The sequence below is a fragment of the Onychomys torridus genome, chromosome 4, assembly GCF_903995425.1.
Source record: "Onychomys torridus chromosome 4, mOncTor1.1, whole genome shotgun sequence".
NCBI lineage: Eukaryota > Metazoa > Chordata > Mammalia > Rodentia > Cricetidae > Onychomys > Onychomys torridus.
The window spans coordinates 14,192,067-14,210,113 of record NC_050446.1 but is presented as its reverse complement, the minus strand read 5'-3'; the positions used below and the strand labels follow the sequence as shown (position 1 = coordinate 14,210,113).

The 18,047-nt window shown below is 48.4% G+C and overlaps 1 protein-coding gene across 4 annotated transcripts in view; it reads right to left on the bottom strand.

Annotated features, from left to right (window-relative positions):
• Traf2 (TNF receptor associated factor 2) overlaps window positions 1-14,207 on the bottom strand; it is a 29,034-nt gene extending 14,827 nt beyond the window's left edge. The window contains exons 1-4 of one of the 4 annotated variants that reach the window (XM_036186166.1): window positions 14,152-14,207; window positions 7,107-7,325; window positions 5,265-5,343; window positions 4,866-4,964 (exon numbers count right to left, since the gene is read on the bottom strand). In XM_036186166.1, the coding sequence (XP_036042059.1) occupies window positions 4,866-4,964; window positions 5,265-5,343; window positions 7,107-7,294 (366 nt within the window). In that variant the 5' untranslated portion in view covers window positions 7,295-7,325; window positions 14,152-14,207. Of the gene's footprint in view, window positions 1-4,865; window positions 4,965-5,264; window positions 5,344-7,106; window positions 7,326-7,668; window positions 7,952-12,130; window positions 12,979-14,151 lie in introns of those variants that run through there. The other 3 variants (XM_036186167.1, XM_036186165.1, XM_036186164.1) reach the window with 3 other exon arrangements.
• Between the last annotated feature and the right edge of the window lie 3,840 nt (window positions 14,208-18,047).

The window sequence follows — 18,047 nt, the reverse complement described above, 5'->3', positions numbered from 1 at the left end:
TCTAGAGTGTAAACCTAAAGCACAAATAGTTAAGTTACTACAATTTAGCTAAAAGGCTATTTATTTATTTGGGACTGGGGAAATGGCTCAGTTGATAAAGTACTTGCCACACAAACACACTGACTTGAATTTTTCCATGTAAAAAGCAAGGGAAAAAAAAGCCACAAACAGCAGTGTACTCCTATAATCCCAATGCTGGGGGGACTCAGGCAGGAGGATCTCTGAGGGAAGATGGTCAGCCAGCCTGACTGACTGGTGAGCTCCAGGCCAGTAAGAAACCCTTCTCAACAAAGTGAATGGCTCCTGAGGAACAACACTCAAGGCTGACCTCTGGCCTCCACATGCACACACAGATGCGCGCGACACAGACACACACACACACAGACACACACACACACAGACACACAGACACACACACACACACACACTCAAAGCTGTACGTTCGGTAGTAGAAAGCCTAGAATGCACAAGCCTGGATTCAGTCTTCTATACTGAAAAAGAAATGACTGACAAGCAGCTTAGATTTGCTCTGACGTAATCCATAAAGTAAACAAGGCAGAGGCAGCTGACAGAAGTCTGGTAGGCCCCCTGAGCCCTAGCAGTAACTTGACTCTCAGCTCACTGCTCAAAGCTGCCATATGTTTCTCTTACTTTTTTTTGAGATAGGATCGTAAGCAACCCATTCTGACCACAAACTTTCTATGTAGCTGAGGATGGCCTTGAACCCCAGATCCTGACAAATTTCAATAATAAAATTTTTCTCCTGGGTTGGGTATGGCTCAGTGGTAGAGTATGTGCTTTTCATGTTCGTGCCCTAGGTTCAATGCCCTGCATTGGTGCTTCAAATTCCCAGCTGAGCTCAGGCCCTGAGAACTGGAGCTCACTGATTAGTTGAGGCTGGCCAGTCACCAAACCCCAGGGACCCTTCTGTCTCTGTTTCTCCAACACTGAGATTACAGGAGTATGCTGCCATCCCTGGCTTTTTTAGATGGATTCTGGGGAAACCAGAGTCACAGGCAGAAGATACACTTGTCCCAACACACTTAGGCAATAAGGACAAAGCTTTGTCTCCCCAACAGCCCCAGCAGACAAAATCCAAATACTTCAGCATTTATTCAACCAGAATTCAAACTCAACATCTTTAGCAAATACAGTTGCCATAACTGATTTTTTAAAAAAGATTTGTTTGTTTTGTTGTTTTTTGAGACAGGGTTTCTCTGTGTAGCCCTGACTGCCCTGGAACTCGATCTGTACACCAGCCTGGCCTCAAACTCAGATCATCCTGCCTCTGTCTCCTGAGTGCTGGGATGAAAAGCAAGGGCCACTTGGTTGAGGGCAGGCAGTTGAGACAGGATATTGTATGAAACCTTGGCTGGTCTGGAACTCACTATGTAGACTAGCCTGACCTCAAACTCCTCATAGAGATGAACCTGCTTCTGCCTCCCAAGTGCTGGAATTACACCATACCTAGCTTAGATTTTTTTTTTTTAATTTTATGTGTGTGTGTGTGTGTGTGTGTGTGTGTGTGTGTGTGTGTGTTTTGCCCACATCTGACTATGTACTATGTGCGCATAGTGCCCAAGGAGGCCAGAAAAGGGCAATAGATCCTTTGGAACTTGAGCTGAGGCAGTTATCAGCTGTCATGGGGCTGTTGTGACTTGAACTCAGGTCCTCTGCAAGAGCAGCCGGTGCTCTTAACCACAGAGCCAACACTCTAGCACCATAACTCAATTTCTTAAGAACACATAATGTGGGGCTGGAGAGATGACTCCAAGTTAGGAGCACTTGCTGCTCTTGCAGAGAACTCAGGTTCTATCTCCAGAACCCACAATCAACCTTAACTCCAGTTCTAGGGATCCCGGTGCCTTCTTCTAGTTCCTCTTTGGGCACAAGGCACATATGTGGTGCGCACACACACACATGAAGATAAAACACACAAAATAAAAAGACTTAAAAGAAGAAGAAGAAGATACAATGAGGCCATGCACACTGGCACACTTGCCTCCCAGTGTGCTCCCTAGTATTTGCAGCCCTGGCTGGTCTGGAACTTACTATGTAGAGACCAGGCTTGCCTTGAACTCACAGAAATCTGCCAGTCTTTGTTTTCCCTAGTGCGGGAATACTGGTACGAAACACCATGCCTTGCCCTTTGAGACAGCAGATTTGCACAGGGCTTTCAATCCATCTTCAGAACAACAGGCATCATCATAAAGGAAAAAGAGCCAAAGGCTAAGCAGGATTTTTCTCCAACTTTCCAAACATTTTAAATAATTCAAACCATTAAAAGAAAAGTTTTAGTCACAGTCTTAGTTTTCAGTGAAAACCAAGAAATAAAAAGTCGGGTGATGGTGGCACATGCCTTTAGTCCCAGCACTCGGGAGGCAGAGCCAGGCTCTGTGAGTTGGAGGCCAGCCTGGTCTACAGAGTGAGATCCAGGACAGGCACCAAAACAACAGAGAAACCCTGTCTCAGAAAAGAAAGAAAAGAAAAGAAAAGAAATAAACAAACAGATGTGTGACAGGCAAGAGAGACAGGATCATCTGCAAAGGTAGTAACAACCACACACAGAGTATGTAATTTCTGGTCTGGTCTGTGACATTTGCTACCAGTGAGAAGTTTTTATCAATAAAATCAGCTAAGGCAGAGCTGTGCCTGCCCTCCCACGTGACCAAACCCAACTCATCTCAGGGACTTTCCAGAGCTCTCAAAGGGTGCAGCCAGGGACTTTCCAGCCTGCATGCCGGCAAAGCCACATGGCACCAAGCCCACAGCCTGGCTGCAGTCCCTGGCCGTCAGTCAGAGGCCCACACAGCCACTGACCTCTAGTACCACAAGCCTGGAGGCAACAGAAATCCCAGAGGAATCTTGAGCCTAACAATGCTGGGAACTATAATTTTCCACCTGCCCCAGGGATCTCTCAAGCACCTTCAAGGGCAATAGGTTATACGGGCCCACATGCTCTACACCCACATTTTCCTGCATCCACCCTATTTCCCTAGGGGGCCATCTCTTTCTGAGACAGATTTCACTTAAATATATTGTGGACTATGGCTCCTGATCAGGCCCTGACACCATGCTAGAAAAGAAGACCACAGTTTCTCTTGTTCACCCAAGTGAAGCCCAAACTGCTCAGCTTGTAAAATGAAACCCAAAGCCTGAGATCACAAAGTGTAATCAATCAACAGGACATGGGACATGTAGTCAGTCACACACATGGCAGAGCAAAGGTGAGATGAGGTCTCACTAAGCAGCCCAGGCTACCCTTGAACTCTCGATCCTCCTGTCTCAGCCTCCCAAGAACTAGGATTAGATGTACATCACCATGTCTAGCTGAGACAAAACCTTTTTGAAGGTTGGTGACTGAGACATCAAAGAAGAATGAGTAACTTGGTGGACCAGAGTGGCCTACCTAACCACCTGGCCTCTGTGATACAGGTTTAACTGAAAATATCTAAAGGTAATGTGACATGAGGCTCACATTAATGCTCCCACTACATTCATATATCACCTCTGCTACTGGCCTTTTATATGTCTTTCCATAACCACGTAACAAATATACCAGTTTTTTTTTTCTTTTTTTCTTTTTTTTTTTTGGTTTTTCGAGACAGGGTTTCTCTATGTAGCTTTGTGCCTTTCCTGAAACTCACTCTGTAGACCAGGCTGGCCTCAAACTCATGGAGATCGCCTATACCTCTGCCTCCTGAGCGCTGGGATTAAAGGCATTCGCCACCACCGCCCAGCTACAAATATACCTTTTACTTGAACAATTTCCAGTGTCAACACAAATCACAAGAGGTAGCCATGGTAGTGCTTGCCTTTAATCCCAGTACTCAGGAGGCAGGCAGATCTCTGTAAATCTCTGGACAACCAGGGCTATAGAGACCGACCCTGTCTAAATAAATAAATAAATAAATAAATAAATAAATAAATAAATAAACAAACAAACAAACCAGGGCTATAGAGACCGACCCTGCCTCAATAAATAAATAAATAAAATAAATAAATAAATAAATAAATAAATAAATAAACAAACAAACAAACCAGGGCTATAGAGACCGACCCTGCCTCAAATAAATAAATAAATAAATAAATAAATAAATAAAATTTAAAAAGATAAAATAATAATAAAAACCAAAAAACAAATAACAAAAAGGAAAACCCTTGTTTGTATGACTTACAACACAGAATTTCACTGACTTTAGAAGCTGCAGTTTCCAACAAAATTGGAGATTTTACAATCTAAGCCAATGTGATGCTACCCTGACGCTAGCTCCTTACTTAAGATACCTCCAATTCCACATACCTCTGGGATGAGAAAGAAACTAAGACATGGAAAGAAGTGACAAGCTCTATGGTACAGGCCTATGCTGCACTATCTGGGTTTCAGAAAGAGTATTCTTTTAAAAAAAATAAAATAAAAAGATAAAAACAAAGAGTTCTTTAAATATGGCCTAGATTACAGGCATGTGGCACCATACTCACGTAAAGGAACACTTACTAAGGAGCAATTCTTTTTTCACATACATTAGGCCAGTCCCAGCAGGAGTAGAGAACAGCTTCCATGAGAACTGTTTTGTAGGGCCCGGAGAGATGGCTCGAAGGTTAAGAGCACTGATTGCTCTTCCAGAAGACCTGGGTTCAATTTCCAGTACCTACATGGCAGCTCACAACTGTCTGTAACTCCAGTTAAAGGGTCTAACACACTCACACAGACATACATGCAAGAAAACCACAAATGTATATGAAATAAAAATAAACGAATAATTGAAAACAAACAAACAAACAAAAAGCTTCGTGAAGTAGAACTCCCCAAGGTCTACTGCTGAAGACTCAGCCACCAGGCCAGAACAGAAATGTCTCTCTACCTCATATTCTTTCAAGGTTCCTTTCCAGGTGCATCCATCGTTGGGACAGACAGCTGGTAGGCTCTCCACCTCCCTGCGGGCAGCATTATCTGGAAAGGCCTGGAACAGGAACGTCCTTGGGTTACACCTTCTCCCAGCACCCTACTGCCTATGAAGCAACATCTAGATCAGAGACCCTACCCAAAACAACCTGTGCCACCCTCCTGAGCCAGCACATGGAGCAGAAGATAACTAAGGACCAGCAAAGCCATGTTTCCCAACCTTCCCCTCCTCCCGCCCAAACAGTCACGAGGCCACTTCTAGCTCCCAACTTCTCATTCTGTTACCAATGTTACTAAACAAAATTTCTAAATATTTTCTGTTCATTTTAGCTTGTTTAGCTCAATACAGTGTACTTACCGAACTACTCTCTAAAATAGAAATGCCTTCTTCATATAGGCCTTCATGGACACAGGCAGCACAATTCTGAGGCCCAGAGCTGGTGGGAACAGAGGAAACAGAAAATCCCACTGCAAAACTTGTGGCATGGATTAACTGAGTACTGTCTGCTCAGCCCACAACCTAGCTCCACGCCACTCATTCTTAATTTTTCTCATCTTTGATCAACAAGTATATCAGCTACACAATATTTTAAAAATTCACAAATGAGAAGATTCAAAAGTGGAAAAGGGCTTGAACTTGCAAGGCCAATTCATGTCTTCCTTTTTTCTTTTTGAATTTATTTATTTATTTATTTATTTTGGTTTTTCAAGACAGGGTCTCCCTGTGTAGCTTTGCGCCTTTTTCCTGGAACTCACTTGGTAGCCCAGGCTGGCCTCGAACTCATAGAAATCCGCCTGGCTCTGCCTCCTGAGTGCTGGGATTAAAGGTGTGCACCACCACCACCCAGTTCTTTTTGAATTTATGATGTCAGGGATTGAGGTATGGCTTCATGAATGCCAAGTAAGTGCTTTATCACAGAGCCTCAACTCCATTCCTCCCACTTGTGAACAAGGCACTGGCTCTCTGAAAAACCTGACACTCGAAAACACATGGGTGTGTTTATCTTCTCCATATGCACTGCTGCTGCCCTTTCATACCACTGTACAGTGACACGTCAGCCAACCACCCACATGACATTCAACCTATCTACCCAGAGCAGCCTAAGGGAGCTATAATCCTCCCATTAAACTTTCTAATGCCTATGAAACCAACAACGATGTATTATACTTAATCTCCCACATCCAAAAATAATATTCTAATATATAACCTATGTTCCCATCTGTGTGCATGCCTCCAATTCCACATGCAGAACAGTATGTGTTCGTGCATGAATACAGGTGCATACATGTGTGTATGCAGAAGCCAGGGGTCAGGTATTCCTCCTCAGATACCATCTATCTTTTCTCAGACAGAACTCTCACCAGTCCCTAGAACACGCAGATTGATTAGGCTAGGCTAAACAATGAGCCCCAAGACTCCTCCCCTGTCTCCAGGCATCTGATGTGATTGCAAATGCACATTGTCGTGCCCTAGTTCTCACACAGGTGGAGGAGATCCAACTCACTGTGCAGCAAGCACACTTTACCATCTGTCCATCCAGCTCCACTGTGACGGTTTCCATGTTTTAATTGCATTTTTTAAACTGTGTGTGTAAACATGTACCAAGGTGTGCAGGTAGAGGCCAGCTTGTGGGGGTTTAGCTCCCTCCTTTCACTCTGTGTGGATCTTAGGACTCAAACTCAGGTCATCAGGCTTGGCAGCAAGTGCCTGAACCCACTGAGCCATCTCTTGGACTTTCATTGTTATTTTTTGAGACATGGATCTAAGGTTGGTTTTTAACTTACTATGTAGTCAATGATGACTTTGAACTTCTGATCTTCCAGTCTCTACCTCCCAAGAGTTGTGAACAAGAATATACTACTACTATACCTTGCTATGATCAATTCTGATTTTTTTTTTTTTTTTTTTTTTTTTGAGACAAAAAGTCTATGTAGCCCTTGAACTCACTTGTAGACTAGGCTGGCCTTGAACTCACAAAGATCCTTCTGCTTCTGCCTCCAGAGTGCTGGGGCTACAGGACTGTTTCACCACACCCAGCTATAATCAATGTTTTTAAATGGTTGATTTTACATTCCTGGTTTGGGCTAAGCCGCCAGAATCCAAGAAGAATTTGTACTGGTAACCACTATTCTAGACAGTGCAATCTAACATCAGAGCCACCCACTTGCCCCTGCCCACTGGGCAGCATGCCATGCACACCTGAGGATGCTGGTCAGGCAGAAGGAACAGTAGCGGTGACCACACTGGGCCTGGAAGGGCCTCCGCAAGATGTTTCTGCAGGCTGAGCACAGGTACTTGGCTTCTAACTTGGTCCCCAGGAGGTTCTTGGAGAAGCCAGGCTGCAGCAGGTCTAGGGAGCCAGGGGGAGTCACACTGGCTGCAGCCATGTGAGTTATAACCCCCACACGCCACAAAGCCCTAAAGAAAAACACAGACCATATCACATCTCAATTCAGAATAATCTTCTAAAGCAGTGGTTCTCAACCTTCTTAAAGCTTCAGTCCTTTAATACAGCTCCTCATGTGTGGGGACCCCAACCATACAATTATCTCCGTTGCTACTTCATAATTGTACTTTCGTTACTGTCATGAAACGTAATATAAATATCTGTTTTCTGATGGTCTTAGGCAACCCTTGTGAGTAGTTCCACCTCCAAACGGGTCACACCCCACAGGCTGAGAACAAATGCTCTAGAAGGAAAAGGAAGATGATGGAGTCTACCAGGAGGCACATGGTGAGGTGCCTGGGTCACTACACTAACCTTGAAAGAGGATCGAAGAAACAAGATTTTGGAGTTCTGGGAAGGCTTGAAGATAAGCCAAACAAATCTCCTGTTACAAATGTGGGAAGAGATGTCAATAAGGGTGACAGGGACCTGGTGGCACCCACAGTTACTATCCGATTCGTGAACTTCCTACCTTCTGGCATCAAATCAGTCCTGGCTGAAGCACTTTCTGCTGAAACTAAGAGTCTTCCTTCTATACCCACGGTCCTACACTAAGCGTGGTTTAACCTGGTGGACAGCTTCCTTAGGTCCTAAACAGCACCCGGAGGTGGACATACCTGGGCTTAGACATAGCCAGTATGGTGTTGATCACTGTGCTCCCTAACTGCTATCAGTTTTCCACACACTGCAGGGAGCCCACAGCCCGCAGAGCTGATACCTGCCATCCTCACCAAGATGTTTCCCTCAAAATCAACTAGAGCCCATCTCCCTGCCCTCCTCCCAGCACCCACTATACCAGAAGAGTCCCCTCTGCCCACTCCATCCTGTTTCCCTGTTCTATCAACTCTGGCTTCCACCCCAGGCTCTTCCTCATCCTCCAGCACAGCAGCCTCTACGGGGTTCCCTCTCAACTCCCAGAGTAATGACACAGCAATCAGGCTTTCCTCTCCTCCATTTTCTCAGGTAGCACTTGGGAGCCCTCACACTCAGTAGCCCAGGAAGACAGGCCTACTCAGGCTGAGGCAGGTGTGGAGAGGCCTGGACTACCTAAAGTAGCAGCATGGTACCTCTATGTCTTCCAATGGCCTCTTATACTTGTAATACACCATTTCCCAGTGACATCCTCCTTGTCATCTTTCCAAGTCTGAAGCGGCCTAAAGGCTGAGGGCAGCTGCTAACCATACTTTCTGCTAACCATTCCTCAGAGCCTGTGAGAAGGTGTGGGAAGAACACTGGCTCTCACTCAAAAGGGCAGGCTAGGCCGGGCGGTGGTGGGGCACGCCCTTAATCCCAGCACTCAGGAGGCAGAACCAGGTGGATCTTTGTGAGTTCGAGGCCAGCCTGGTCTACAGAGCGAGATCCAGGTAAGGTGCAAAGCTACACAGAGAAACCATCTTGAAAAAACAAAAAAATAAAACAAACAAACCAAAAAAAGCAGGCTAGTCCCAATGAGGGCAAAGAGGTCTGGGGTGAGGGATGGGAGGACATGGGCATGGAGTCCCAGGGTCTTTGCTGCCAAGAAGGGGTTTAGTTTCAGAAGGGGAGCTTAAGGAAGAAGTGGGTTATGTGCCCTGGGATACAGATTAAGAAGTGGGTGGTAACTTAGATGTACTGGAGGCAGGAAGGCCATAAGCAGCAGGAGCAGCAACATTCCCAGAGTCCTCTCTTCCCAGCAAATCCATGTCATGTTTCATTTAATTAACAAATCACCTCTTAGAACCATTCGCTCAGAGGTTAAGAGCACTGCTTGCTCTTCCAAAGGTCCTGAGTTCAATTCCCAGCAACCACATGGTGGCTCACAACCATCTGTAATGAAGTCTGGTGCCCTCTTCTGGCCATTTCCACATTTAAAGCCCCGAGGCAATTCTCTGGCTCCAGGAACAATGGCAGCATTGGCTGCCTCCCTCAAACCTTGCTGGCCCTGCTGACTTGCCTGCCCTGCTGTCTTGTCCCTCAAAGCCTTGGGGCACTCACATCCCCGCATGAACAAGGCCCCATCAAGTAGTCAAAGCCCTGGTAGAAGGCTACAGAGAGAAAACCAGAGTGTGGGTCTAGTGCCACACTGTAAGTCACTTGGTTCCAGGTCTACTGGCCTGCAAAAATGAGGGACTGGCCAGTCTGCCAAGGCCCTCCATCCTCTTTCCTGCCAAATGCCCTCAGGATTACTTGCTGTTCTCCAGGGACCCATCAAGCCCATGGGTTCTGAGCCCACTCCTTGCCCAACTCTTGGTCAATCCTGCTAATTCTGCCTCCTCTGATAGACACCCTGCCTTCTGTTCTCCTTCACACCTATAGCAAACACCATCACCCACAGTGCTGAGCCACACTCAGAAGACACCTGCACAACTCCTACACTAACTATGCCCTGATTCCACTGCTTCTTTCTATTGCTCCCAAACACTCCTGCCCTAGACCCTTCTTCTAACTCAATGTCACTTGCCTCTGCCGGTAATCAGGTGCTCAGAGTCCCAGGAGACCACAGAGAGACCCAGGCATCAACAGGACATGCCTGGATATACACCAGCATGGCCTTTCAAAGCAACGTTCACTATCAAGATGACTGTTACTTACAAGCAGCTCACTACCCTTTCAAGCACACCTTGATTCTGATTACACATATTAAAACAGTCCCAAGCCCTTCACAACGCACCGGGGACAGCTGTCACCTGCCACCTTCTTCTCACTCAACCAATGGTTTCCAGATGTCAGGCACCAGTATGACTGGTTTCTGTGAACCAGCCCTCAGCTGAGGGTGTTGAGTTCAGAAGCACGAGTCCTATAGCCTGCAGAGCTTTCATTGAACTCCTCTGTGCTGTCTGTATGTCAGAAAGAGGAGAGACATTTCCTCTGTACACCTAGATGGGGTAACTTAAGAGAGAGCCCAAGCAGAAGGCACTTTAACTCAGAACACCTGAGATCTAGGACAAGTACACACAGCTACTGCATTACAAACAGCATGTCATCTCCCCCTGCTCACCTCTGGGAAACATTAAGCACCACAATGCGCCCCCCCCCCCCACACACACACTCATGGGTATGCTTTACAAAAGAGGCACATGGATGTCTAAGGCAGCAACTCCTGAAGGGGACCTGGCAGGACAGAGATGAGAGCTTCCGTATGGAGCACCAGAACAAGGCTGTTGGGTGTCCCTAATCTGCAGGACACAGCTCACCTGGGCCCACATTCACTCAGTTCTTCTGTACATACAATTTAATGACTCCTCCATCCAAGTTCACAGAGCATATGTATAACCTACATCTACTCTAAGCACCCAACAGGGTGGATAGCCCTGGGCAGGAGGGCAAACCTGACTCTATCCCTTTCTGAGGTGGATGCTTCTCCTAGCATCACATGTACACCTGCTCTGTGGGAGGGAACTCAGTGAGACACCACGTCAAAAACAAAAGAAATAAAACAAAAACCCCAGCTGGCACAAAACAACCAGAGAGACATGAATGTAGGACAGGTTTTATAGGGAGTACTTCGGAGCTGTGTGTGGAACACCAGTACTCAGAAGGCATTTAAAACATACCCAAAGTATCAAAGAACAAATTAATTCAATAAACAAAGTGTAGGGCTGAAGAGATGGCTCAGCGGTCAGGAGTACTTGCTGCTCTTCCTGAAGACCAGAGTTTGGTTCCCAGCACCCACAAGGGTAATCAACAACCCACCTCTAACTCCAGTTCCAGGGGATCCAATGCCCACATCTGGCCTCTGCAGACACTGTACACATGTGCTACACAGACATCATGCAGATAAACACTAATGCACATAAAATAAAGATTAAAATTTTAATAACTTTAATTAAAATTTTGGGAGTGGTTGTGGTTTTGAGAGTTTCTCTATGTAGCCTTGGTTGTCCTGGAACTCCCTATAGATCCGCCTGCCTCTGCCTCCCAAGTGCTGGGATTAAAGGGGTGAGCCACCACTGCGTGACTAAGTAAAAATGTTTTAATTTCAGAAAGGCCACAACACACAATAGAGCTTTAACCTCCCTCCACATCTATCCTTCTCTCACATATGCCCCTCAGAATCTCTTCTGTTTCAGTCTCACACACCTGGCAACACAGATTTAGATTTAAATCACACACACACACACACACACACACACACACACACACACACCTCTAACCTGTGAACAGAGCACCTGGGCTGTCAGGACCTCAGCATTCAAACATAGCAAATGGATAGCTCCAGCCCTGACTGCATAGCTTCCCCCCTGGGAGCCAGAGGGACCTTCATCACAGCATGAAGTCTGGGCCTCTACTCAGCTCAGAACGTCAATGCTCTCCCAGCTCTGGTCATGAAACCTAAAGCTGCCCCAACTCCACCTGTCTTCCCTACCCCTGGCTCCCAAAAGTTCTTACAGGTCTGCACCATGCCATCCTGCCAATGCTTTGCTCCCAGGACTGGCTGTCAGGAGGAGCACAGAACTAGGAAGGGGGAGGAGGGGTGCCGGCTTCTACAGCTCTCCCCTCTTGGTAGCTGCTAGGGTAGCAGCCCTCCACTGATGGCTGCAGCCACATCAATAACTAGACAGCCAGCTCAGCTATCTCTGGCACACAGTGGCACACAGCCCCAAATCTCATTTCTCTGACAACTGGTCCAGCCTGTCAAACTCACCTCCTCACCCAACCCATGCCCTCTGCTCTAAACAGAGCACCCCAACTCTGGGTCATGTGCCAAAGTCCAAATTCTTGATTTTCTTGTGTTCAAGTTTCCAGTTTCCAATCACCTAAATTACAACCTGCCCCAAGTACCAACTACACTGCCTACCTGGGTCCCAGATCTTAGGTACAGACAGCATCCATTGGGTTTCCTCCCCTATGGACAGGAGCACAGTAGTGATGTGATGGATGCCCAGTGTGGCATCCAGGTAGAGCCTCCACCATCTGTAAAGGGGGTAGGGCCTGTAAACAGGGAGGAAGACGTCCAACAGAAGCCCTGAAGCTGCACACCTCATCTTTGGCATAATCTGTAGAACCTATGGGCAATTTTTTCCTAGAATTTTTTTCTTCTTCTCCAGGTTATCTTGTCCATGACTGTACAAGCTCACAACTTCCCATAAAATCCACCTGCCAAACCATTCTCACAATTTATGTAACGACCACACGAGGAGCGGGGGCCTGGCATTCCACTGTCAAGGAGGAAACCCCAAGTCCACTCCCAAAACAGTAGTGAGATGACAGGGAGGAAGCACTTCCTTCTTGGAAGGCCTTCTCTAGGCTGCCGGCTGCCATTCCAGTGCAGCCCGGTCTCTACTCCTCTATGGGTGCAGAAGGAATCACAGCCCAGCGATTCCTAGAGGGCTCTGACGGAAGGCGCCCAATGTGCCCAGGAGCCAGTGAGACTGGATGAGCATGTGCACAGACTTCACTCTAGACCTTTCCAAGCTCCCATCAGCCATCAGGTGTGTGGAGGTACTGAAGCCTAAGCTCTTCCCCACGATGACCAGCAAATAGGAAAGAGTAACAGGGTTCCTGGTAGCCTGCATTGTCAGAGAATAGTTTGTCCAGTTCCTGGGGGGTGGGGGGTAGAGTGCGAGGGGGTCCCAGGAAAAGAGACAGCAAATACATAAGCACCTCTCAGACCTGCCCTGCAGTTCAGACCAGCTATGCACACAAGGCTTGATAAAGAACTACCCTTGAGCCAGGTGGTGGTGGTGGTGGTGCAAACCTTTAATTTCAGCACTTGGGAGGCAGAGGCAGGAAGTTCTCTTCTGAGTTTGAGGCCAACCTGGTCTACAGAACTAGTTCTAGGACAGCCAGGGCCACACAGAGAAATCCTGTCTCAAAAAAAAAAAAAAAAAAAAAAAAAAAGCAAGCAGCAAATAAACAAAACAACCATTGAGCTCTGCGCTTTTGCTAAAACTCAAAAGTGCTTATAAATGCTGTGATATGCAAAGTATGCAGCAATAAAGGTAATTTTTTAAAAGACTTAAACACCAATTTAGGACTGGTTGGGGCCTCCACCGGTAACAGTAACTTTGGGTCACTAAATATCACTTTTCTCAGCCAGTCACAGGCATGGGGCACTCTGGCAAGGCCCAAGTGTGACCTCTCTGGGCGACTTCCAGCTAGTGAACTGCATGCACACAAGACGACCTTGCACTGTGTCCAAGGGGCCGAAAGTTTCCTGAGTCCCCCAACTCTGTGCTTCTTAGACTTTAGGGCCCGCAGGGAGTATGCCTTTGGGTTCTAATCAATCTCATGTCCTCACTACCTACTTGGGGCTTCGTGTCCATCATGAAGAGTGCCCACCAGGTCCAGCCCCCACTAAGCCACCAACAGGGAAGGGGCCTGGGGGAGGGGGGAGTCCGTGGGTTGTGGAGTCGAGTGTCAAGAGTCCGAAAAGGCGACGCCTGAGTACTGGGAGTGTCAGACCTAATTTGACCCCACAGGTCCAAAAGCCGAAGCCTTTGGTGGGGAGGTGGGCGGTAAAAGTGGCCTGGGAGACCGGGTGTTCGCACAAGAGCAGCCACCCCCGAGCCACCAGCAAGGCACAAGCCGGGCTCGTGGGTCCCACAGCCGGGAAGCCGGACCGAGATCCGGAGAATGGACCATAGTGCCGAGACGCAGAGCCACCGCGCCTCGGCCGCGTAGCCACGCACCGCTGCCGACGTCGCGAACTTTTCCGGCCCCCCTCCCGCCGACTTTCAGTTTCCGGCTCCGCAGAACGCCCCCCACCCCCGACGGCAGCCCCGCATCTGACCCCCGACCGCCACTCCCACCTCGCGCCTGACCCCGGCCCGACCCGCCGTGACAGTCGACCCCCCGCTCAGATCCGCGCCGCCTCACCCAACGGTCTCCGCGCGCCCGGAACTCAGCGCCCGCCGGGAACCACCCCCGCTGCCGCGGCCCGCCCCGCCTGACGGACAGGCGCACGAGCCTACCAGGAGCTCGCAGGGAGCGGCGGCAGGCGCCGATTTGTCAAATAGGCCGCCTCTTGGGCCTACCCTCTGACGGACGGAAGCAGGAACCTATCAGAAGCGAGCAGGGAGCCGCAGCGAGCGACGATTGGCCGGCGTCGCGCGGCGTGGTCCTAAGCTTGTTTCCCGGCTTCTTAGCAAAGTCGAAGAGGGGCTCACGTGAGCTGCCGTGGATTGGCATAGGCCCCCCTGGAACATTCGCGCTCCTAAGATATACTTGGTGCTCTGGAGATCAGAGGGTAAAGTCACTTGCCACCAAGCTTGATGACCCGAGTTTGGTCCCTGAGGTCCACATCATGGAAGGAGTGCAAGGAATCATGTTATTTAATCACACACGCACACGCGGAATATTTCATTTTTACTTAATGTGTATGAAGGTTTGCCTGCATGTATGTATGCATGTGGGCGAATGGTGTCCTAAAGCCCAGAAGACAACAACGGATCCCTTGGAACTGGAGTTATAGACAGTTACAAACTGCCATGTGGCTGCTGGGAACTGAACCCAGTACTCTGCCAGAGCAGCAGGTGGTCTTCACCATTGAGCCGTCTCTCTAGCCCTTCCTATTTAATAGGCTGGGGAAACGGATGGGCAAGAGTGCTTGCTGCCCAAGCGTGATGGATCGAGTTCAAATCCACACCCATGTCTGTTTAAAAAGCTAGGTGTGTATTATTCTTGCAGAAGAGACAGGAGATAGGATTAGTATGGCTTGCTGGATGTCAACCTAGCTCCAGGTTCAGGGAGAAACCTCAAAGGAATAAGAAAGCTGTAGTGGTACAGACCTTTAATCCCAGCACTTGGGAGGCAGAGGTGGGTGGATCTCTGAATTAGAAGCCTGCTTGATCTACAGAATGAGTTCCAGAACAGCCAAAGCTACACAGAGAAACCCTGTCTGGAAACTCTGACCCCCGGCCCCAAGGAGAGTGATAGAGCAGGATATCTAATGTTGTCTGGCCTTTGAATATGTGGTCACACACACACACACACACACACACACACACACACACACACACCATGTATACATAACACCACATACATATATGTATATACACAAAATAATTAGATCTCACCAGTCTTATACACCAGATCTGTACAACCTGCCATATGTATCCCAGGATGGCCATGAATGCATCCCAATGCTTATAGGTGTTATATCACAATGTCAAAAGGACGAACACTTCTGCACTGTACTCTCTGAGTCTCATCTGTGTTCATTCTGTAGCTGACTTTGAGAGATATTTGTGCCCTTCTCTTTGGCTATTAGATTCTTAATATACCCCAAGAAACAGAAATATTTTCCAGGAATCTCATGCAGGAGAAAAGCAAAGGCTAAAGCCTAGGCCAACCAAAGCAGAAACTTGTCTCCTGGAAAGAGATGTGCAGCTCCAGGCCACCTCGAAGGGCAGACTGGAGCTGAGACAATGAGATGGGTCAGTGATGGGCAGGACCACACTCTGACCTAGCCTACTTAGTGATTCATAACTCTGGACTCTACTTGAAGCTAAACTTCATGCAGGACCCTGAAGGTAGATGTGAGGGAGGTTGTGTCACTGGACTGCTTTTTTTCAGACAGGGTTTCTCTGTGTAACAGCCATGGCTGTCCTGAAACTTGATCTGTAGACTAGACTGGCCTCAAACTCACAGAGATCCACCTGCCTCTGCCTCCCGAGTGCTGGGATTAAGGGTGTGTGACACCACCGCCTGGCTTTTGTCTTTCTTTCTAATGTGGCCGCATTGAATAAATCTTTTTTTGCTTTTCACTGGTGATTTTTCTCTTTGATTGGCTTATTGAGGACAAGTAACTGAGCATGGCTTGCTAGGGATGCCGGAACAAGCTCTGACCCTAATAACTACAGCAGCAATATCATGAAGACTGCAAGGCTAGGGAGCTGAGGGGAGTCCAGGTGACATCCTGGAAACAAGGAGGTCCCCTGCAGCTGTGGAAACTGTTTCAAGCCGGGACTACTGATCCAGCCACACTGACTGCGCCCTTTCCTTGGTTAGGAGTTGGAATTCCCCTAACTGAGCCAGGAATCCCTCCAATAGGACAGCATGGTTGTCCCCCTCTGATCAAACTCAGGCAGCCATGGGCCAGTTAGCTTCTTAGAGCCTGTTTGCCCCAAGCAGCCCTGGGACTCACTCACACTAGTGAGTCCCGCTGCAGGGACTTCTTCAAGACCCCTAACTCAGCCCTACCAAGGTAAGGAGGTATCTCCTCCAGGCTGCACCTGAGAGGCCTGAGGGTGTCCTGGGAAGCTAGCAGCCTAGCCTGAGAGCAAGGAGGCTCATTCACAGCAGAACAAAATGCATGTCTGTTCCATCCTCCGGGCCTCCCCTCACCCATATCCACCAACAATTTCACCAGCAAGACACTGCCCACTGCCCTTAATGGCAGCCGAGCCAGAGATGGACATTACTATAGCAACCTTAACCCTAGTCTCCTGCCCGATGCTGCCACCATTAGTGTGTCCCTTTAGACTTCTCTACTCTTGAGATTTTGTGTGCACATTTGGTTTTTTGGACTGGTGTACAGAGTGTACAGAGTTAGACCAGGCCAAGAGATGGGAGGTGTCCTGAATGGGAAGTGGCCTCACTACTGCCCCACCCACCAGCACAGAACTGGGTGACACCTTGGGGACTCACCTCACTCTCTGGCTGGGAAATGGGTGAGTCATTGTAATTGTTAGACAACTCAGGGGATTCCCATGTGGGTTCCTCCCTGCTAAAAAGAAAGCAAAAGTTACCCAGCAAGACAACCACTGAGGGCCAGGCAAAGGTTGAGGGTGACCCTTGGGCAGTCTCAGGAGGACCCACACAGCACCTGCTCACTCCCTGAGTCCTGGGATCAGCCAAGAACCCCCTCTTCAGTAGAGCCTTTGGCTCTGCATGGGGCACGGTGGTATTTGTGCTGAAGATGGCTGAGATGACACACTGAAGCAGGTTGGGACCCCACGTGCTGACAGAGCTTGTTGGGGTGGACTGTGGTGATTGGACAGGAGAGTATGTACCACAACATGCGTGTGGAAGTCAGAGCACAACCTTGGGTGTCTTCCCTCACCTTCCACCTTGAGACAGGGTCTCTTGTTTGCCACTGATAACTTAGACTGGGCTAGCTGGCTTGTCAGCTTCCAGCAATTTTCTTCTCTCTGCCTCCTATCTTGCCATAGGCATGCTGGGACTACAGAGGTGAGCTACTGCATCTGGTTTTACGTGTGTCCTGGTGATCCAGCTCTACTGAAGAGGCCCAGCCTGGGCACAACCCTCTGCACTAGGCTGTACCACACTTCCTGTGCTTGCCTTGGGCCTTTTTCAGGTCTTAGAGACTCAGGTTAAAGCTGCTGACTTGCCTGGTGACCCTGGGTTCTCACAACCACAGACCCATCATCTGTACAAGATGTAATAGTAGCATTTCTGAACTGTGACCCGTGTGGTCCAGGGCCCCGTTCCATCATTCACACTGGTTGGCTGTCAGGTGATCGGCAGAGCGCAGGGCTTCCTAGCTTCTCAGAGAACAGCAAGTCTGCCACCTGCTGGCCAGAGAGGGTACTGGAGGGATCATGTTGAGAGGACCATGGACCTTCTTGGCATCTGACAGGTGACTGGGACCCCACAGGGCAGGCTTACTGTTGTTTCCCACACACCTGTACCAGCTCTGCTCCTCCTCAGACTTAGCAACTAGAGTCACCTGCCCAAGGCCATGCAGCCACATGTCTATGGTGATGCACAGTTGTAATGTCAACACTCGAGATCCCAGGGGTTCCCTTCCA